Below are 23,177 nucleotides of genomic sequence, written 5' to 3' on the forward strand. Positions count from 1 at the left end.
GGGGTCACTACGAAGCAGAAACGAGTGGCAGTGAGGTTTCTCTTTGTCATTTAATTTGTTGGTAACGAAACCTCCAAATGTAGAAGAAATCAAGTTTCCATCAATCCTCAACACGGTCGCCCGTCCCCCCCCACAAAACACATACACACACACACACAAACACACACACGGCGTTTTCAAGACCGTCTCTGCCGGTGCTTGGTGGCCTCGGGATAAAGGCGTGCCCGGTCGGTCGCCTAGGGTCTCAAGGCTAGCTGAGAACCTGGATATCTGTAGCGGTTCTGCAAGCCCCGGAGGGGGCGGGTCCACAGCGTGGGTGAGGGGCGTGGTTTTCCAGGGACCCACCTCCAAGGCCCGAGTCTTTCACGCGCATGCGTCCCGCGGTAGGCCCAGGATTGGAGTCCGGGTGCTGCGCTCGCCCTCGCGCCGCCGCCTTCCGCTTCCTTCCCGACCGCTTCCCACTTTGCACTTGACGCGACGACGCACGACAGGTTTGCGGACGTGGCGGCGGCGCACGACCCGGAAGGCGGAGACGTTGGCGGCGGTGGCGGCCAGCCAGAATCGGGGACTCGGCCATGGACTTGTTCGGGACGGCGGCAGCTGCGGATCTGGCCGCCGTTTCCTCGCTGGGCATCCTCTGGTGACGGCCCGAGTGGGGCCCTCCGGCCCGGTGGGCGGAAGAGGCGCGGAGCCCTGGTCCGCAGGTGCGGCGGCAGAGGAGGGAGCAACAGGGGAGGGACAAGCCGGGATGGGACCTGGCCCCTCGTGAAAAGAATCCCTGGGGGCCGCGGAGAATGGACCAGCACCGCGAAACCCCACGTTACACTGTCGGGGAAACAGAGGCCCCGAGCTAAGACTTCCACCGACCCAGCTTACGGGCAGGGCATTTCCCACCCGAACATACGGCTTCCGCCACCACTTGTTTCTGCTGAGTGCATCTGGGCCACTGCGTCCAAGTGCTGGTGTGGCATAGAAATCGGAGGTCTCCTCCTCGCCGGGGTTAGCAAGGGACCAGAAAAAGCTAGGCATGTGGAGTGGAGGCGGAGGGAAAATAAGCTTTTAAAAAGATGCCTGTGGTTCTGTCTCAGTGCTGCACAATGCCTGGTGGCCTTTGCTTAACTTAACGAAGGTCTCAGAGGCACTGTACTGTACAAGTGTCTGGGGAGCAGCTCTCCTGTACTATGCGGTTGAACGCTTAAACACCATAGCCATTGGTAATCCCTTTTATTGTATGTGTATGTCATCTGTGTCTCGTGCTCTTTTGCAAATAGGAAATTCTGGTTTTTGAGGAGAATTGAGTCAGTACCTTGAATGCTACGTACTTGCTAATCTTAGAGTAAGTATCTGTCGGGGCCAGATACTTAGGTTGTTGAGAGTTACAGCTGATTCGATCGATGACAGTGAAACCCACTGTCGTCAAATCATTTCTGACTTATAGTAACGTAAGTTGAAAGACAATAAAGTCTTGATTACTCATAAAGAATATCCAGTTTGTGGTGTCCTGCTACCTTGGATTTCATTCCACAGTTGAGCAGAGAAGACAATGAGAAAAAGATGAAGTTCTAGTTTTTAAATATTACTTAGTAATATGCCATGGAGAAATGGTATAAATACTTAAATTGGCTTTGGGCACTCCGCAGTGAATTTTGGTGACATTGTGGGATGAGCCTTGGGCTCCTAATTGCAAGGTCTGCAGTTCAAACCCACGAGCCAATGAGAGAAAGAAGAGGCTTTCAGCTCTGTTAAGATTTACAGCCTCAGGAACCCACAGGGGCATTTCTACTCTGCCCTATAGGGTCTCTAACTATCGGTTGAAATCCACTTGATGGGCGTGAGTTTGGGTTTGGGTTTGAATGGTTCCCAAGCCATTTTTGGTCATGGTTTCTTTTTAAGAATGTGAAATAAATACCCACCACCCCCATTACGTGCTCCCTCCCCCTCAAAAAAAAAAAGGTTGTTAGATGCTGTTGAATTGATTCTGACTCCTAGTGACCTTATATACAACAGAGCCAGCACTGCCAGGTCCTGTGCTAGCCTCACAAGTGCATGTCTGAGCCCACTGTTGTAGCCTCTGTGCCACTTCATCTCATTGAGGTCTTCTGCCTCTTTTTCATTGACCTTTTATTTTACCATTCTTGATGCCCATCCCTAGGGGCAGGTCCTGATAACATGTGCAAAGTGCATAAGATGAAGGAAGGCTCGCTGCTAAGGAACATTCTGTCTGTACTTTCACCAAGATTGACTTGCTTGTTCTCTGGCAACCCATGGTTCTGACTCATAGCAACCCTATGTACAACAGAATGAAACACTGCCTAGTGCGGAGCCATCCTTACAGTTGCTGTATTTGAGCCCCTTGTTGCAATATTCTTCACCTACACTATAATTCACATGTTGAAGTTCATCTTTAGTCTTCCATGGTCATTGTACAGTGTCCACATGCCCATGAGATGATTGCAAATACTGTGGCTTAGTGCAGGCATACTGTAGTCCTCAGAGTGTGGCGTATTTGCTTTTTAATGCTAGCGCTCTTTTGCAGCAGGTTTGCCCAATGCAGTATAGTCTGCCTTTTGAGCCCTGCTGCCATGGGGATGGTGAATTCAAGTAAAATGAAAACCTTGACGACTTCAATCTTTTCCATGTTTATCATGATGTGCCTTATTGGTCCAGTTGTAGGATTTCTGTTTTCTTTATGCTGAGTTGTGGTCCACGCTGAAGGTTATAGTCCCTGATCTTCAGTAGTCATTTCTTCAAGCAAGGTTGAAGCAGTATTCACTTTCAGCAAGCAAGGTTGTGTCATCAAAACCAGACTGAGACCTTTGAGACCTGATTCTGCCTTTGTTATCATGTTCTCCTGGTAGCTTTGTTATCATGACACGGCCCTCCCTTTCACTGCTTCCTCTTTGGGACACTCCCTTCCATCTTCTCTGCAAGCTGATTTTTCTTCAAGAAACGAAATATTAGAATTCTTCAGAGGTCAATCTGAGCCCTCTTAGTCTGTGCTATCGCCTTAGATAATCTCATCCATTCCCATAGTTTGAGTTTCCTCCTATGTAGAAATGAGTCATGGAATTATACTCCAACCTAGATCTTACCTCTGGATTTGACTGTATCTCCCACTTGTCTATGTGACCTTCCTGTATGCCATCTTAGAGCTTATAACCCTAGCTTCTTACCCACCCACCCCTTCTTGCCCTGTTTCTATTTTAGAGAATGGCATCATTTGTTCAGTTATGCAAATCAGAATGTATTCTCTCTCATTCCCTTATTTGTCACAGGCATTTATCAGTCACCATCCTAACCCCCAGGGGCTCACACATAACAACAATGGCGAGGATGGCGCAGGACCAGGCAGTGTTGCTTTGTCTTGTACTTAGGGTTCGAGCAAGAGGCATCTAGCAACAGCAATGAGTATTTACTTTTGAATTACCACCGAATACCTGTCTATCTCCATTTTACAACAACAAAAAGGCAGGATCAACTCGGTGGCAATGGGCTTTATCTTTCATTATGTGAAGGATTCTAAAGAAGTTAAAACTGAATGGAGTTTTTTAAGTTCTTGTTTTTGCTCATCTTTAATAGATTAGCTTTGATGAAGGTGACTTGTGAGTTAATATTCATGTAAACAAAAAATATTTGTTGATGCATGTTTTTAATATAAGTGGACTCTCCCCGAGTCTTCAGTGGCGTTAACAAAATGACCTAAAATCTGTTCCCAGTCTTTATGAACCATAAATTACCTTGGCAAGGTTGCCACAGTTGGGTGAAAAGGTCCCAAAGAAGAAACATTCCTGGAGAGCAAAAATGATTGCCTGTCTGGGAAGAAGGGACGCACCAAAACAAATGTGTTTGTGTTGAGTGGATTCTGCCTTGGGGCAACCTGGCTGTCGTAGAGCAGACCGCCCAGAGCATTGTCCTCTGTAGTTGGTACAGAAGCTTATTGCTGGATGGGTTCAGACCACCAGCCTATACTGTAGGTTCTTAGTTACTGTATATACTCGTGGATGAGCCAAGTTTTCCAACACATTTTTAATGCAGTGTTTGTGATAAAATTAGGTGCCTCTGCTGCTATTCGGGTTGGCTTATACTCGAGTATATACAGTAAGTGCAAACTGCTTGTCTCACCAAGGGCCTTTAGAAACACGTTAAAACTCACTGCCATCGATCCTGTCCAACTCGTAGCCACCTTGTAGGACAGAATAGAACTGTCCCTGGGAGCTTCCAAGACGGTAAATCTTTACAGATGTAGAAAGCCCCGTCTTTGTCTGAGGAGCTGCTGACCCACTAATCCACCAGGGATCCTGAAGAAGCAGATGGTAGTGTAAACACTGAAGTAGGCAGGTCGTGGAAAAGGTGTTTAGTCTCACATACACCTAAATGCCATTTTACAGATGTAAAAGTATTCTGTGTATTTGTAATACATATTCTTTGATCCAGTCAGAATTATACATTCTTTATATGGTCACAAGTTTTTTAAAATATAGTACATAATGTTTATCTGCCTTTTTTGTGGTAAAATACGTACAACATAAAATTTGCCATCTTTACCATTTTAAGTGTACAATTCAGTGTGATTATGTTAATATTGAAGTATAGCCATCACTTTTATTTCCAAATTTATTCATTATTTCCAAAACAAATTCTGTTTTCAGTAAGCAATAACTCCTTGCTTCTCCCTCCCCCAACTTCTGGTAACCTCCTTTTGGTCTCTGAATTTGCCTATTCTAGAGATTTCATATAAATGGAATCATACAAAGGGGTACACCCCCCCCCAAAATGGATCCCACTCAAAATTACGTATTTAAATTTCTTTTTTACCAAATAACCTCATCACCTTCAAAGTACTCTCCATTATACTTAATACACTTGTCAAATCTGTGAGTCCATTCTTGGAAACATTTTTCAAACTCATCTGTGTGGATGGCTGACAGCACCTCCCTCATTTTGTTCTTCGCCTCTTCTACATTATCCCATCACTCTCCTTTCATGTCCCTCTGCATTCGTGGAAACAAAAAGAAGTCACATAGAGGAAGGTCAGGTGAGTAAGTGCGTGGGGCAAGAGAGGCATGCTGTTGTTTACCAAAAACTGGCACACTGAGATGGCTGTGTAAGCAGGTGCATTGTCGTGGTGGCAAAACCAGTTTACCATCTGCCACAAATCAGGCCTTTTTTTGTTGCACACTGATACACAGTCTTTTCAGAACCTCTCAATAGAAAGCTTGATTAACAGTCTGCCTTGGTGGAATGAACTCCAAATGCACTGCGAGTCTGCATTTTCATCTTTTTGGGAAGTTGATGGATGTCCAGAACAAGGTCTGTCATCAATTGACAGTTCACCTTTTTGAGAAGAAAACCACTCACACAGAGTTTCCCATAGTGCTGTCCTTGGAAGCTGTTTTCAACATCACAGTTGTTTCTGTGGCATTTTTCCTGAGCAGGAAACAAAATTTCACGGCTGCATGCTGTTCTCTTAAATTGGCCATCACAAAAAATGAGGTTCCAGCGAAACTGCTTTTACAAAAAAATTCACTGTGACGAGAGAACCTTACCAGGAGACGCCCGCTACTGGGTGCACTAACTCAGAGCGAGCTGCTGGATGCTTGCCTAGCGGGAAAAATGCGTACTATGAAGGCTCTGTCCATCCGAGCTCTTTTCCATTTTGTGGGGGTACTCCCTTGTATAATTGACCTTTTGTTATCTGGCTTCATAATTTAGATCATTTCCCATATTCATCCGTGTTAAAGGCATGTATCAGATCATCTTTTCTTTTTGATGTAGTTGAATTCCTAATTTATTTCGTGTACTCAAAATAAGGTGATATGATTTTTTTTACCTAAAGAAAATATAAAGCAATTTGTCCTCATAAGATGTAATTACCCCCACATGCTTTGTAATAGGTCGTCTATTTGAATTGATTAATTCTTCCTCTCATCCCATTGTGTCCATTGCTAGAAATTTTCATTGAACTCCAGTTATAACAGTTGAATTTCAATGTTTTATTGTGGTAAACATGTAGACTATAAAACGCTATTTTTTTTCATAAGTCTTCATGCATGTACTTCAGTGACATTAAATATGTTTATCATACTCTTCAACCACCACCATTCCCAAGTTGAACAATGTAAAGTAAGATGCAGCTGCCTGGCCAACTGGCCACCACACTCAGATCATTTTAATCTCTCAACCATTTGGATGCAGCGGAATCACTTGAAGATCCCTCCATAGAATGAGACAAGTCTGTCTGGCTTCCCAGCGGCCCGACAGGGCCTGGGAAGGTGCTTCTACAGGCAAAGTCCTGCTGCTGCCTGGCTTCACATGAAGCTAGCATTACAGGACCTGGGCACACCCAGGCAAAGCCTCTCTGCCTCCTGTGGGCCAAGCCCGCTTGGTTGGGCCATGGCTGCCCAAGCACAGCCCTCCGCCCAACCTTCCGCCAGTCTCTGACCCTATGTACTGGTCACAGATGGGCGGCAAGGCACTCTTGACAGTTCTCAGGCCCGTCGGCAAACTGCTCCAGAGCAAACCTTCACTTTCACTGGCTTATTTTCTGATTGCCAGGTTATTACTAATGTGATCCATGATTTTTTGACTATGGCTTATACCTTTATTATCAGAAGTAAGAATTTTCAGACTATAAAATGATGATGAAAGAGGCTGAAATTCACTCTGAAAATTTCATGAGACATGCATGGTATATGACTGGGTGCACCATGCCAGAAGTTTTGAGACATAATTTCATCTTTTCCAATGGTTTTGTGTGGGTACTTATTATATACATGGGCATACTACTTGCAGAAAATATATTCCATTGGATAATCTTTGAATCAAAATGATTCCCTGAATTTTTAAGACCAAATAGTAATTTAGCTTACATTATACAGAATGTCCACCTGAAGCATTGCACTCTAAAGATCTATCTATGTGGGTCCAAGTCGTCAACAGCAACTCAAGTTAAATAGGAGTTAGATAGGAACTTTAGGGGGCAGTGAGTTTATGTTAATGAGGAGGAACAACTTGGAAAAGGAAGGTGAACATGATTACACGACTTGAAGAACTGAACAGTTACTGCCTTGTACATGTCAACAGTGTTAAATTTGGGTGTCTCTCAACAACCAAGTAAAAGCCGTAAATGTATATATAAGTGCATTCCCAAAGTCACGTGTTTCAGTATATTCCAAAGTTTCTTCTGCTGTTGATTGTTGCAGAGTTTGACATTATGGCAGGAAGACACCAGAATCGCAGCTTTCCTCTTCCAGGGGCTCAGGCAAGTGGCCAGTTACTTGCTTATGGAAATTGTTCAGAGACTGACATGTTGGAGGAGGATGCTGAAGTGTATGAGCTTCGATCCAGAGGAAAAGAAAAAGTCCGAAGAAGTACATCGAGAGATAGACTTGATGACATTATAGTACTAACAAAAGATATACAGGAAGGAGATACTTTAAATGCGATAGCCCTTCAATATTGTTGTACGGTAAGTTTAAATTATTTTTGCATAATGTAGTCCAAAACTAAATCTTGCTCATTAGACTAAATTGAAATAGATTCTGTGTCCTTTGATCTGTCCTGCCCTTCCATTTTCCTTCTTTTCATAGAAATCTGAATTATGTGGTCAGGTATTCATTGTTGAATTTTTTTAATATTTGAATTTCTAAACCCACAGGTCTATTTTCAAAATTGGAAAAAACATAAATATATATTGTTACATTTTTTCTTGAATTAAGTTGTAAGAACATGCAAAAATATGTAAGGAGAAGATTCTCCCTGTCCCAATTTCCTGAGTCAACTACTGTTAACTATTTGGTATGCTTCTTTCCACGGAGCCCTGGGGATATAGAACTGCTAACCATAAGGTAAGGTTAGCAGTTCAAAACCACCAACAATTCGAAACCACCAGTGGGAGAAAGATGAGACTTTATACTCCCCATAAAAAGTTACTCTTGGACACTGAGAGGGAGGCAGGTCTACTCTGTCCTGTAGGGTCACTGTGAGTCAGAATCAACTCAGTGAGTTTGGTTTGGGTTTACATATACACAATGTTGAGAGTCCGGCTGGCAATTTTAGTTTTTAAAATTGGTTTATACTATTGATAATACTCTGCAATTTGCCTTTTATATTTCTTATATTGTTGACATCCCTCATAGCTACATAGCTCTAATTGATTATGTTGAGTAGGTATATAATGTTCTATAGTATAAAAGTACCCTAATTCATAAACTCTTCCTCAACTTACAGGTTGTCAGCATTTTTAGGTTGTTGGTTCTCAATTGTTAGGTTGGTGGTTCAAACCCACTAGCTACTCTTTAGGGAGAAAGATGAGGCTGTCCCCATAAATATTTGTAATCTTGGAAACCGTATATAGAGACACTCTGAATTGGGACTGACTTGTTGGAGTGCATTCATATACTTAAATGGTATACCTTTATTAATTGGTAATATCTTTATTTAAACAGTGACTGAAAGTGGGCTCAAACATAGTAACAGTTGTGAGGATGGTATAGGACCAGGCAGTGTTTCCTTCTGATGTGCACAGGGTCAGTATGAGTTGGAACCAACTTGACGGCTCCAAACAACCACCACCTTGATTTCTATGGGATAGATCTGTAAATAATAAGGTTACTAAATCCAATGACAGGTGTACTTAGAATGTCATAAACATTTTTTTACCTGTCATTTTGGGAAGTTTGATTCATGTAGTAAGAGAACACAATTGTAAGCTTTTACAAGAGTGAAGCAAAATTGTTAAGATCTGCTGTTGAATTGGAGGAAGTCTAATAAAGAGATTATTGAGATAATTTTACTTGTAGATGATAAAGACTTTGGCTAAAATACTTGTGAGACCCAAACCAAACTTATTGTTATTGAATCCATCCTAAGGTTTAGCAACACCGTAAGACAGAATAAAACTGTCCCTTGCAAGGTTTCCAAAGCTGTGAATTATTACACAAGACTTACATGTCTTCCTCTTGTAAGTCCAAACCACGGACTTTCTGGTTAGCAGCTGAACACTGTAACCATTGACCACTAGGATTCCTGATGGGAAATGTACATCAGGGAAATCACAGGTTGGACCTGCTGGTTCCTTTTTTGATATGTGTGGGGGGAGGGCCAGCCCCCACAACTATTCACGGGGTTCAGTCAGCGCAATTTTACAGTTGAGATACATAAAGATTACAATGAAGTCATAGAGCATGATATAGGAAAGAGAGTGAAATAATGGAGTCAGACACATTTCATGGTAACATGCTCACCTTCTGAATGGCCATGATCTTACCAGCCAGGTCGGCGCACGTGTGGGCCGAGGTGAGGTGGGGCTGAGACCTGGCAGGAGGCTGGAGACCCCATTTTTTGCTAACCAAGGGTTATATCTACTTGGGGGGGCATGATTACAGGTAACCACATGTCACAGGAAGGGGCAGTACCATAGGCATGCATACAAGCAATAGGAGGGGGAATATAATGGGCATAGGTCTAACAGTAAGAGGATGAGCTAGGGGTGTACAGGATAGGAAGGGGAGGGACTAGAGGTATACATGTGACAAGATGGGCGGATCCTAGATGCATGATGGCGGCCTAACTTTGGTCACCCTTGGGTGGGCTTGACCTCTCAGGGGTCTCCTATAAGGAAACTCAACTACTATCCTTATCAGAAGGGAGTGGGCCCTACTTGTTGTGGGATAAACAGTGGTGACTGCTTGCTCTGGATGGCTGATAACCCTGAGGGAGAATAACCCCTGACCTAATTGTGTATAGTCATTTGTCACATGTAGCAAGCAGCTAAGTTTGGCATATATTTGGGGGAGACAACTTGGGAGAAATCTTTCTGTTCCCCACAGATATGAAAAATGATGAAAGGAGAGTAGCCTAACATAGGAAGCATGGCATTGGGCACAGTAGGGGGGAAAATGATAGAAAAGTTAAGGAGTAAAAATCAGTGGTTCATTTTGCCAGGTACTCAACAAGCAAAAACGATTCATCTTACAAAAAGATTTATCATCATTTTAAAATACAAACACTAGTGCTGTATTCCACTTATTTGTTTTTTAAGGGCTATCCGAAATAAACCTATTGTAACACAGTAATGGAATAAAAACTGAGGAGTAAAGTGCCCAAGGCTGGAATCCTAAAAGCAGGTAACATAGTTAGCCTAACAGAGGAAACTAGGTAGACAATAAATCATGGAAGTCTAGTTCAGAAAGAGTATTGACAAGTTATTTGTCAGAATATACAATTCCAGTGTTTTATCTCTGCTGCCTCTACTCCTAGTTATATTTCAACTCCCACTCCTACCTGACTCCAAGGAAACTGATGTTTTCTAACATGATCCTTTTTTTTTAAATTTCATCATGCATCAGCATGACTCCATTCACCAATCCCTCCTAAAATAAAATACTCTGCTTGACCACCTTGATTCTGCATGTTTACTTTCTGACTATTCATAACAGCCAACATTTATATACACACTCTGAATATCACTATTGTTAGTGCTTTCCTTTAATCTGATCCACTAGTGCCCACCCATATCAGCCTTGTATAGTAGGTAGTATCATCGCTGCCACTGTATAGATAAGGAAACTGAATTGCAGAAGTTGAATAGTGTGCTTCAAGTCACACAGCTGCAGTGTAGCGCCATGCTTCAAAGGCTGGCTACTCCATGCTCTTACCATCACGATGGAGCGCCTTCCGAGCCCTTGCTTCTTGCTTTCTGTAGTGTACTTCTGTTGCCTAACCCAAACAGAAATTCATTGCCATCGCAGTTGATTCTGACCCGCAGCAGCCCGTGAGAGCAAGTGCAAAACTGCTCTACGGGTGTTGAGACTGCAGATCTTTACAGGGCAGCGGCCTAATGTTTCTGCCACAGAGCACGGTGGAACCGGACACTGGAGTTAGCCGCACAAAGCTTAACCCACAGTGCCACCAGGGCTCTTTTCTCTTAACATAACCTAACATGAACCTTATCGATGTATTCCTCTGGAAATCTTTTTTCTAAATAAATCTATCAATTCTTGTGACTTCAGTTACTTTTATTGATAATCCACAAATTTTTCCCTCTAGTTCAAAACCTTCTGGAGTTTTAGACAGTTGTCTAGGGATAGGTCCACTTGTGTTTCCCATAAGCACCTCAAACACGACCTGCTAAAAGCTGTTTACTCACCACAGTATCCCACAGCTCTGTAAATGGCACCATCTTTTAAGTGATAACCAAAGCACCATCCTAGACTAAATGTTACCTCTAATAGCAATCAGGTGACAGATGATCAGGGCTTAGTTCAAAACATTGGTGGAGATGATTAATTAGATTAATAATTTAGAGATGATGGGACGGTATTTGGCATTCCAATTAGTAATTTGAGAAATACTCCCTTAGACCCTCTTCACAATGCCAGGTGGTTGGCTTATATTGATAGGCAGATAGGTTGAAGACAAGGTCATATATCACCCCAAGAGATAATGTATGTGGCCCCCTATCCCCCCCACCCCACCCCCCAAAAAACCAAACCCACTGCCATGGAGTTGATACGAGGGTTTTTGAGACACTCTTTTTTGTAATCAGGCAAGTTTCGTCTTTTGCTCCCGGAGGTGGCTGTTGGGTTGGAAGTGCTGACCTTGTGATTAGCAGCCAACACCACACCCACACAGCAACCAAGACTCAAATGGCTAATCTGGGGGAGAACTGACTTAGACATTTAAACTGGGACATGTGGGACAAATGGCTTCAGAGACCACCTGAGATTAACTATTTTTCAATCAAATGTTTTTAAAATTCTAGCAGGTGTTTCCCACATACAGTCCAACCTCTAAAATGAAATGGATGGCATGTTCAATATTTAGCAAAGCTTCTCCCCCCGCCCCATGGGGATATGTACAATGAGGGCACATCTTAGGACTTGATAGTATCTTAGTTTTGATAAAATTTGGTTGTTGACATTTACTGATCCTCTACTTGCTAAATAGAAAGGATGTAAATTTCTGTCTTCCTTTCTCCAGAATGGTTTATAAGCAGAAGTGTGGCCTTTGTGCGTGCTGTGTAATTGACGGGGAAATAGCAAAGTCTCCTAGACTCTAGCTGGATAGGTGGCATTAGTATTGATAATCTGAGTTGGTATTAAAAAGTAAATGGCGTGATAAGCGTTCTTGACATGGAGTTCAGGACAGATAAAACCCTCGGGAATAGTGGGAGTAGCGATAACATGAGATTGGGGGATAGTGGTGGCTGGATGGGGCATGAGTAACAGAAAGGTGGGTGATGGGAGGCAACGGACCGTGTAAGACACGAAATAATAATAATATTTAATTTATCAAGGATTCACAATGGTGGGAGAGTGGGGGAGGGAAGGGGAAAAAAGAGCTGATACCAAGGGTTCAAATAGGAAGAATTGTTTTGGAAATGTTAGTGGCAACATATGTACAAGTGTGCTTAATACTATTGAATGGTGGATTATTAGAAGATTTGAGCCCCCAATAAACTGATTAATTAAAAAAAATTGGCAATTCCCCAAGACTGACATGAAAAATGATGCCAAACTGCCAGTAAATAAAACCTCTCTGGGTCTGGTGACTTTAGCACCAACTGTACTTTTTTTTTCCCTCCAAAAGTAACTGAGATGAGTGATTATTGCTACCCTGTCATTTGATTTAGAATTCAGATGAATATTACTGTTTTTTTACAGGTAGCAGATATCAAGAGGGTTAATAATCTCATCAGCGATCAAGACTTTTTTGCCCTTAGGTCTGTCAAAATTCCAGTAAAGAAATTTAGCTTATTGACTGAAACACTTCATCCTCCAAAAGGAAGACTGGCTTCTCGTCCTTCGTCCGTGCCACGTGATGCAGGACAACAGGAAACTGTGCCGGCTAGTGAGTCTCTTTCCTCCAGCGAGTCAGCTGGTAGCTTTTTACAAGAAGTGGACCGAGACATAGAACAAATAGTAAAATGTACAGACACCAAGAGAGAGAACCTTAACGAAGTGGTATCAGCCTTAACAGCACAGCAAATACGTTTTGAACCTGAGAACAGAAACACTCAACGGAAGGACCCCTATTATGGAGCTGACTGGGGTATAGGATGGTGGACAGCCGTAGTGATAATGTTGATAGTAGGTATAATAACCCCAGTATTTTATTTGCTGTATTATGAAATTTTAGCTAAAGTGGATGTTAGTCACCATTCAACAGTGGACTCTTCACATTTGCATTCAGGAATCACACCTACAACACAACAGGGAGAAATGGCCGATGGAATTGCTCCAACGAAAGGAACAATGCACTTTGGCCAGCAAGACGGCCACAGAGTCTACAGTCACCATGCTCAGGCACCTGCTACTCAACACGAAACATAGCCATTAGTTCATAATCGCCTTTACTGATCACGTGTGCTTATGTAATGTGGCAAACCATTTATATCCTTAATAACCACTGAAATGGCGGTATTTAGGAGATTGAAGATGCCTTATTTTTGTTTTTCACCCTTTTTTGAGCCATTACAAGGGAAGTATGTGTAAAATCATAAACTTACTAGTTCATGTTACAAGCAAATAGTGTGTTTTTGATACAGCGCTGCTTAAAGTGGGGAGTGAATTTAAATACATGTTAGGCAATTCTGAAGTTGCAAAATTATCATTTTTTAATACAAGGTTTGTTATGCCTATATTTTACTTAATAAGTAATTGTTTTTGTAAAGTGGTTTTTAAGTTTATTAAGCAGTATGAATGATAACACCAGATGTGTGCAACTGGAGAAAATTTATTACTATGAACCATCAAAATATTTAGTTTTTAAAAAGTTGATTGATTCTAAAATTACATAGGATACCAGATATTTAATACTCCAATTTTGAAACTTAAAAAACACACATTTAGCATCTATGATATAAAAACATGTGGAAACATAAGAAATCAGTGTGTGATTTATTATAATTCTGCTTCTTACCTATTTCATATAGTAAGAAATAGATTGAATACCAAATCCCCCAAGTAATCGGTCCTGGGTGGGAAGCTTCTATTTGGTCTCTAGAACACTGGAATATGTTCAGACCTACGAGGGATGCTCTGCCCTTTCAAGAATGCTTTCTCTGGACAGACTCTTTAAACTCTGCTCTGGCTTGTTTTAAAAATGATTATATTTGCCTTCAATATCTGAAAGTACTTTTGCAATTCTTTGCTAGAAAATGTTAGAAATGAACAAATTAGCATTACTTAGGAAATAATTCCTTACAGACTGTGATAAATCATTCCTGTTACATGTAGGAATGTGCCTTGATTACATTTAATGCCTTAAATTTTTATTTTCTGGAAATCAATATAATTTCTAGAATTAAAATTGAGCACTACTTCAAACAGTCCTTTCAGATTGAATACGTATGAAACTATCTCCGCCTTCAATTGAGCTTTACAATGAAGTCAAAAGATCTTTATTACCTGCCTTTGAGGTCTGGCTCATTGAGCAAAAACATGCCTTTTACATTAGCAATAGCAGACAGAGTACTGATTCCTTAACCCCTCTGCTTTTCCAAGAGAAACATGAATTAGACTTTGATCCTGAACTCTGGCATCAAATTAGGGGATGGAGACCAAGTGTGTGGACTAGCAGAGCCATTGATAGTGCTTTCAGACCTGCTGTGGAACTGCCTTTCTGACTGAATAAGCGTCATTTCCATGTTGGTTCTGTCATTTAACTTTTTAAAGTATGTGCTTTTAAAATGTAACTACAGTGACACATTGGAAGTGAGTTAAGTGGAGTCTGGAATTGGTTTCATTTAAAAATAAAACATGTACTTTAGATATATAATTCCACCTCCTTTTCTGGGCATTATTTCCTACTCTAATGTTTCTACATTGAGATCAGCCATTTTCTATCTCAAACTTCAGTCTTGATACAGACTGGGGTCGACATACAAGTCAAAAAGTTCATGGAAAAAACTCCATCATCTTTTAATTCCATTTTTCCATGAAGTTCATTAAGCCCCCTCATATTTGTATAAATTGAGCTTTACATGCATTAAAAGACAAAACAAAGCAAACATTAAAGCCCTTGCGAATTTAAGAGGACCTTAGACAAGTACCAGAAAGTGTGAATAGGGAAATTGTAGCAAATTTTTTTGCGTAAATATTTTAGTTTAAAATTATTTGTTTGAATGTGCCTTGGGCATCTTAAGAAGTATGATCATTTTAACCTATACTCAGTGTTATCTTGCTCAGTTTACAATGTATTTATTAAATACGCCTGCTGATAACTTATGTTTTAGGGAGAAAATACAGATGATTTTAGGATAGAATGGACCGGTGGCCTGTCAACATTATGTGGCTTCAAAGTGATGAGATGATGGTGTGAAGTCAGTGATTCCTTTACTAGTGGCACTTTGAAATGATGGTGGAAGGCCAAGGTTCCAAACTAAGTGGACTGTTTTTTAGAGGTAAATGTGCACTCTGTACTTGAGTTTAAAATCCTTTGTTCTCCAGAATACCTTTTTGAAAGAAAAATAGCATTTCCTTATGACACAATCAGGCAGTTTTCTTACCTCTGTGTACTACAATTATGTACTGTTAGTTAATTAAATACATATAATTTATATAATTCTATATGTCATTTGTAGAATTAGATTCTGGCCTTTAAGTGATATTTTTAAGAGAAAATTTCTAGGCATTTAATAGCTTATATTACTCTAGCTTTTTAAAATACAAAAATATTTAATCCAATTGATAGCAAATTATTTTGTATAACAATAACCAGCACACAGGTGTTGTTTGATAGGGTGGCTTTTAATTGTGTTGAGACCCTTATTTGAACTCATTTTGAAGCTCTGTTTACATAAAATAGTATACACAAACACACACAATACCAAATGTAAAAGTAACAGAACCAAATGATTACATTGCGTTAATTTAAAAACTTCATGTTGCAAATGAAGAAAAATCTGATTACTATCAAAATAGATTCCCAAATGGGTAAACATAGTTAAGGGATTTTTAAAAATTAATGGATGTCCTTTGACTTTAAGTGTTTCCTACCTGACACTGAGATCATCACAGGATTCGTGTCTTTATTAAAGCATGTGTTTCTTCAGTAGATATGTTAAGGATTAGTAAGAAGACTGAAGGAGAGCTGTTTTTAAAAAAGCTTTTCTTTTCTGAACTCTTCTTGCTTGTTAAGTGGACTGAACAGTTTGTTAGGTGAACCACTATTTAGTACTCATTTTCTTTGACGGTACATTTCAGAAATAACCTAATTGGAAATATGAAGGATACAATTAAGAGTTTTAGAAATACCCAACAAAGGATCCAATCAAAATGTTACAGGGTAAAGTTGAAAAATGTTTAAAGTCTGTATTTAAATGGTGCATTATAATAGAAATGATTATTTTGAATTTCAACAGTGTTGCTCAGGAAATCAGTATTTTTTCTAAAAGTATGTGCATATTGCACAATTAGATCATAGGAATATCTGAATACTTTATTTAATTATCTTTATGTATGTAAACACTATAAACTCTTGTATATGTATTTTATGCAAATATATTGTAGAACATTATGTTAGCACGTACATCTGTAAAAGTGGTTTTTGAAACTTTTCCCCCTATTTTTCATACTTTAAATGATTTGCAAAATGTAATAAAGTTTCTATTTTATTATTCAGTCTAAACTGGTAGCTGCTGAGTTTAATTGAATAACATCGAAGTATATCCTCACAGGATGTGATGTAGAGGAACTACACACAATAGATGAAATTGCTGTTTACCAATTCAGATGTCACTGTTCCAGTGACACGGTCCACTGAGTTCTCTGAAGGAGATGAAATGAATTGTAGACAGATGTCCGTTGGCATCTTCCTCATGGAAGGAGACAGTGAAGTATGATTCATGGCTTGAGTGTAAGACGCTTGCATCACAGTCATGTACTATTTATATGAAAAATGTATATGAAGACAAAATGCTTCAACTTTCAGAATGTTAAGTTTAATAGTAACAAAAAGGAGACAGCCATTGGAGATTTTGTCTAATAAAGGACTTTGTGATAAAATTCCCCCTGCCCATTTTTAAAAACATCTTAAAACTTTTTGTTAACTTAAGAATCTTAATCTACATTAAAGTAAAGCCATTTACACTGTAAATTTGAAGATGAGGAAGGAAAAACAGCAGTATCTTTGACTTGGCGTTCATTTGTATTCAGAAGGCCTGCTGGTGTCTGGTGGGTTAGGAATTGGGCTGCTAAGCACAAGGTCGGTGGTTCAAACCCATCCACTGCTCTACAAAGATGAGGCTGGCTGTCCCCATAAAGATTTAGTCCTAGACACCTGCGCCTCCCCCCCCAGGAGAATTTATGTCAGAGGACGGCACTGAATTGGCAGCTCTGGGAGAGGGACATATCTGATTGGAGCAGCCGGGAGCAGATGAAGGGGGAGTAGGAGAGAGTGGAGCACATCCTGGCCCACCAGGCCTTGAGGATGATGATCCCAATTAGAGCAGCCAGTCCACAGAGAGGACCACATGGCCGGCCCCCCTATGAGACATGACCTCCTTCACTGGCCCACAGCCCTACAGGGGACAACACTGGAGACAGTGTGGGAATTGTGCCCAATCTGATCCCGCCACACCCAGGCAAAACATTAGGGGTGCAACAGAACAGCAAGGGAATGGAGCGGAAAGGTCTCCAGGGAATGCTGAAGGTGGACTTTGGGGCCAGAGTTTGGTGCCCCAACAAACTGGACTGGAAAACACTCCTAAAGGCCAACAAACAGTCCTTGAACGAACTATATATAAAAAAGATTTAGTCCTAAAACACTACACAGGGTCACTGTGAGTTGGAATCAGCTCAATAAGTTATATATATAATGTGTACCCAGTGAAGGAACCCTGGTGAGTGTTAACTGAAACGTCAGCAGTTGGTACCCAATGTATAGTCCAGGACAATTGCTTCCATAAAGGCTCAGAAGAATCAGAGCTCTACTTCATCCTATAGAGTTACGATGAGCCCCCAATGGCAACACGTGTGTGTAACCCTCCCTTTGCCATTAAGTCAGCAACTTTATTTGTAAGTTTGAACCCCTGATCTTTTGGTTAGCAGCTGAGTGCCGAACGACAGCCCGACATTCCTTACACAAACATCCTGTCCACCAGATACCTTAGTTTGCTTTCACCATTTTCCCTAATAACCACATATTCAGAGTTTTCGGTTGGTGACAGTGGTTTTTTGAGGAATATTTGGCACTGAACATCCTGTTCAGTATATTCATAGTAACTTTACTAGGTAAGATATTAGCAAATTGTTTCCACCAAGTAAATAGCATATATTTAAGTCAACGCAAAAGAAGACATCTTAATTTTGAAAAGGACAATTTATTTAAGAATTTAATTGTAAACAAGAGCATTATGGCAACAAGTTCTGCCTGTTACATAGCAATTTCCAAGACAATTCATCAACAAACGGTTTAAAAAGTTTGCCTTCCTGTTGCTAAAAGCTAGAAGTGTGGAGAGATCCTCGAAACTAGTACAACAGTTATATTTATTGTGACTAGATATGATTTAATCAAACCTAAAGTATGAAGAAGGCACTCCCTAACAGGATAGTGAAAGCAGAATAGACAGGCATGTCTGGACAGGGTGGGCTCCTGGAGGTCATTGTGAAGTCCTGCCAAGTCTGTTTCTGAGAGCATGTGCAGGGCCACCGGGCTATTCAGTTGTAAAATTGGCCATTAAGGACATCTGCCTCATCCTAAAACACACTCTCCAGTCAGACCCTGTAATTCCTGCTGCACATCGATGGGCGACTCTCCAAACGAGCCCCATACCTAAGGCCAAATGGTCTCTGCTACGGTGCACTAAGATAACCTGAAAGTGACACTCTGCTGGGAAACTACTTCCTTACCAAGAGCCAATGGCCTGGGTGAGTCACCCAAATCAATGGACCCAGACGAATCTGGATTCCCAAAGAACCAAAGGTTTCTCATGGAATAAGTGAACAGTCTCTGGGATTTGAAGCCACAAAAACAAGACCCCCCTTTTTTCAGCATCTGCAAATACTCCTGGCCTATTCTTCTCGTTATTGAAACCTACGATTAGAATCGTGAAACGGTCTTCCAAAGAGAAGATGAAGAGAATGGCTCTAAGGGGTGGCTGGGGTACTCCAAAAGGAAGTCCTCGCCCAAAGCTCTGCCTTATTGTTGCAGGACTAAAATGTCTTTAAAGAAAGACTTTTACTGTCAGCATATTCGGAAGACTGCAGATGCATCTGAATTATGGTGTTGGCAAGCGGAATATACTACCAGAGACGACCAGAAGAACAAATTTGTCTTTCAAGAAGTACAACCAGAATGCTCCTTCAAAGCAAGGATGACACTTTGTCTCGAATACCTTTGACATGCCATCGGAGGAAGCAGTCCCTGGTGAAGAAGATCATGCTTTGCGAAATAGAAAGCCCATGGAAAAAGGGGAAGATTCTCAATGGGACAGACTGTCAACAGTTTGCAAGTCTGGGCCCAAACATGGCAAAGATTGTGAGGAGGGAAAAGGACTGGATAGGGTTTCATTGTACAAAGGGTCGTAATGAGTCAGAACCTAATGACATCTAATGACAGAACTGAAGATGTGTGACAGTAAAATCCCAATGTCAGTGATCCAAAGGTACTTTATTTGCAACTCGTTACTGAAAACTTCACATGCAGTTTCTACTCTAAGTACAGTAGTCATTGCTGCATTTTTAAGGATGCTTGTTTGACTAATGTTTTCCATTCATAATCTTTAAAATTTTGATACGCTTCTTTAAATGAGAAATCATTCACATATAATAAACAGAGCACTAACATAATCATGAGCTCACACTGCCTTACATTATTTGAGGAAATGTTTTACATCGGAAGGACCATTTTCCTGAGAAAGTAATGCTATACAATGGCATAAGATCATTTAAAATTTAATTTTTCCTTACCATAATATAAATGGGGAAATCAAATTACAATTTTTTAAAATCACTTTTTTAGGGGATCATACAACTCATCACAGTCCATACATACATCAATTGTGTAAAGCACATTTGTACATTCATTGCCCTCATCATTCTCAAAACATTTGCTCTCCACTTAAGCCCCTGGCATCAGGTCCTCATTTTTTCCCTTCCCTCCCCACTCCCGCCTCCCTCATGAGCCCTTGATAATTTATAAATTATTATTTTGTCATATCTTGCCCTGTCCAATGTCTCTCTTCACCCACTTTTCTGTTGTCCGTCCCCCAGGGAGGAGGTCACAGTTCCTTGTAATCGGTTCCAAAATTACAATTTTTTTATGAGGAAAACATGTTTGTTTCTTAAAACTGTATTTTTTGTATTTTTCCAAGCTATAATTTATAGGGTCAGAACCAAATTAAAATTAGGAAGTGATGATTTTTATAAGGTAAGATAGTGCAAGTGGTAATTTTTGGTTGATGTTATCACAATTTTTATAGGAAATTATTCACAAATGGCAAAACTAAGGCACAGAAAACATAACCAAGGTCAGTTTCAAAGTTGACCCTAATAATACAGCTAGGCAGAATCTAGGTCTCTTTAATTCTCAGGTTGTGGATGGCCGGTGGTACTGTCCAAAAAGGAAAAATAAATTATTTATTTTGTAATATTAATAAGTCCTTTTAATAACATGAGGACCTTCAAAGGTTTGTGGAAAAATAATGGAATTTTTCCCCACAAACTTTATGAATCCCCGTACTACACTAGAATTCCCTTGAATGTCTTTGGTGTTTGTCATATATATATAGTTTTTGAAGGCTAAGGTTTTGAGGTTTTTCCCCAAGAAATACAAAAAGACATAGGGGCTAGCTTTTACTTTAGCCACCCCCCAAAAAATATTAATCTTAATTTCAAAATTACCTGAGTTTATCCTGCATTGGACTATAAACCAGTTGTACAATTTATGAGTCCTATGAAACAGAAGAGGTCACACATACTGTTCTGAGATTTACATAATCAGAACTCAGTTCACACTTTTGTGTTACAAACTTAAATGAAATGTCACAGTCTGATTTTTTTCAAAAGCCCAATTATTCAAAAATGTCAAACTTATCACAAGAGGATAGTGAATTCAAATACTAGGGTAAGTTAAAAATATTGCTTCTGAATCATAAAAAACTTCATTAAATAAAAATATCATAATGTAAAAACATTGTTTAACAATTTCGACCCCACCTAAATCTACACATGTCTGTAGGTAGGGTTTCCATCTCTCTAACCTTTCTTTAAAGAATTCCATGCTCTTTGATTTATACCATCTCAAAATAGCAGTTTGGGCATATTTTTGATGTACTCAATTTGTGCTCTTTTCCAATGTTCTTTAAGTTTGTATTGTATAAATGAAGTTAGTTCCACATTCAAGTATTTCTCTTATCAACCCTTTTCCTGATATGTTTATTTTCAATCATAAAACTTCTAATCTCCAAACTCTGTACTTGGTTTATGTAGTCATAACAAAGTAGATTAAAACATATCATGGAAAGTAAAAATAAAATTATTTTCAAGTTTCTTTGTTTTTAAAGTGCTCAATGTGCAGTGTTTTAGACGAGGGAAAATGATGTTTTAGACTGCAGAAATCCATGAGGATGATGAGTAAGAGTTTTATAATGGACCAAAAGTTAAACAATAATCATTTGTTCAAGTATGAATGCATAGACTGAGAGATGTTCAAAGGCTTTTCAGGCACAATCGAACCCAAAGACGACTTTGAATACATAAAAGGTTGGCAGAGTGTTTCCAGGGAACATCGGAGTATCACGCATTCAGATGTACGCCAACTACTGTGTAAACAATGTGGTTCTGAAACTTTCAGTAACAACTTTTGAACACAGCAGGAACAAAAATAGAATACTTACTCCTTTCTTATCAGAAATGAAAATGAAAAGAAGCCTGTCCAAATGTTCCGAAATTGCATCCTGAAATGTTTTGAGCCATGTCATGACTAATAGGTTGCTTCATCCATGTTGTCATCGCTGTCTGCACCAAAATCATCTCCATTGTCAAAGTAAGAATTAATGTAGTCATTTTCCTAAGTGAAATGAGATCGAGCCCAGTAAATATTAGAATGAATGAACAGTAGCATTATTAGAAAATACAACATACATTGTCCTATTAGTCTACATTGACAAATACCAAATTTTCGGTCTATACAAAGAAAACATACCAAGTTTAGCAAACATACCTGCTTAAAAAAAAATACCTTTATTTTCACACACATCTCCCTGTGTTGTTTCATCCTCAAGAGCACCACTTAACACAGCTCTTTTGCCATCAAATAGGTTTCCCAGAATATCTTAGTAGAGTGTCCCAATTTTTAAAAGTTAGCATAAAGTTTACAACACATCACCAAATGTTCACACACTCAAGAAACAAAGCCAGTTTCCATAAACATTGATTAGACTACACAAAGGTAAGGTTCGGGGTCACAAAGCAAACAGCATGAGCAGAGAGACAGTTTGCTTGCTATCAAGAAGAAATGAGCTCCAGGGCGGATGATCCCTTCAGGACCAGTGGTGTGAGTTGGAAAGAGGGAACCGATTACAAGGATCTACATGTGACCTCCTCCCTGGGGGATGGACAACAGAAAAGTGGGTAAAGGGACACATCGGACAGGGCAAGATATGACAAAATAATAATTTATAAATTATCAAGGGCTCATGAGGGAGGGGGGAGCGGGGAGGGAGAGGAAAAATGAGGACCTGATGCCGGGGGCTTAAGTGGAGAGAAAATGTTTTGAGAATGATGAGGGCAATGAATGTACAAATATGCTTTACACAATTGATGTATGTACGGATTGTGATAAGAGTTGTATGAGCCCCTAATAAATAGATTTTTTGTTTTGTTTTGTTTTTTGTTTTCTTTTTTAACATTTTATTAGGGGCTCATACAACTGTTATCCCAATCCATACACACATCAATTGTGTAAAGCGCATTTGTACATCGTTTCTCAAAACATTTTCTCTCCATTTAAACCCCCGACATTAGGTCCTCATTTTTCCCCTCCCTAAATAGATTTTTAAAAAAAGAAAAGAAGAAGAAGAAATGAGCTCAAGATAACCAAACCAAAGGTGGAGAGGTTGACAGATTACATTCCATCCAGGAATATAATTTTATTTTAGATCATTCTTTTATTTTATTTTACTTCAGATAAAGAGTAGGCCCTTAGGAACCTTCCAATTAACATGGCTGTGT

The 23,177-nt window shown here is 40.0% G+C and overlaps 2 protein-coding genes across 2 annotated transcripts in view; one reads left to right on the plus strand and one right to left on the minus strand.

The window, feature by feature from the left end:
* The first annotated feature begins 622 nt into the window (after nucleotides 1-622).
* On the plus strand, nucleotides 623-17,011 carry LYSMD3 (LysM domain containing 3). Its single transcript, XM_004703488.2, has 3 exons — nucleotides 623-704; nucleotides 7,203-7,468; nucleotides 12,666-17,011. Exons 2-3 carry the CDS (start codon nucleotides 7,214-7,216, stop codon nucleotides 13,332-13,334), a joined length of 924 nt encoding a protein of 307 aa, XP_004703545.1. The 5' UTR covers nucleotides 623-704; nucleotides 7,203-7,213; the 3' UTR covers nucleotides 13,335-17,011.
* A 3,235-nt stretch (nucleotides 17,012-20,246) lies between these two features.
* POLR3G (RNA polymerase III subunit G) overlaps nucleotides 20,247-23,177 on the minus strand; it is a 49,698-nt gene continuing 46,767 nt past the window's right edge. Inside the window, 1 exon segment of the mRNA XM_004718205.2 lies at nucleotides 20,247-22,014. Within this exon segment, the coding sequence (XP_004718262.2) occupies nucleotides 21,928-22,014 (87 nt within the window). The 3' untranslated portion in view covers nucleotides 20,247-21,927.

This window comes from Echinops telfairi, unplaced genomic scaffold (genome assembly GCF_000313985.2).
Source record: "Echinops telfairi isolate 266 unplaced genomic scaffold, ASM31398v2 ScPeMD7_7469;HRSCAF=8507_1, whole genome shotgun sequence".
NCBI classification, from domain to species: Eukaryota; Metazoa; Chordata; class Mammalia; order Afrosoricida; family Tenrecidae; genus Echinops; species Echinops telfairi.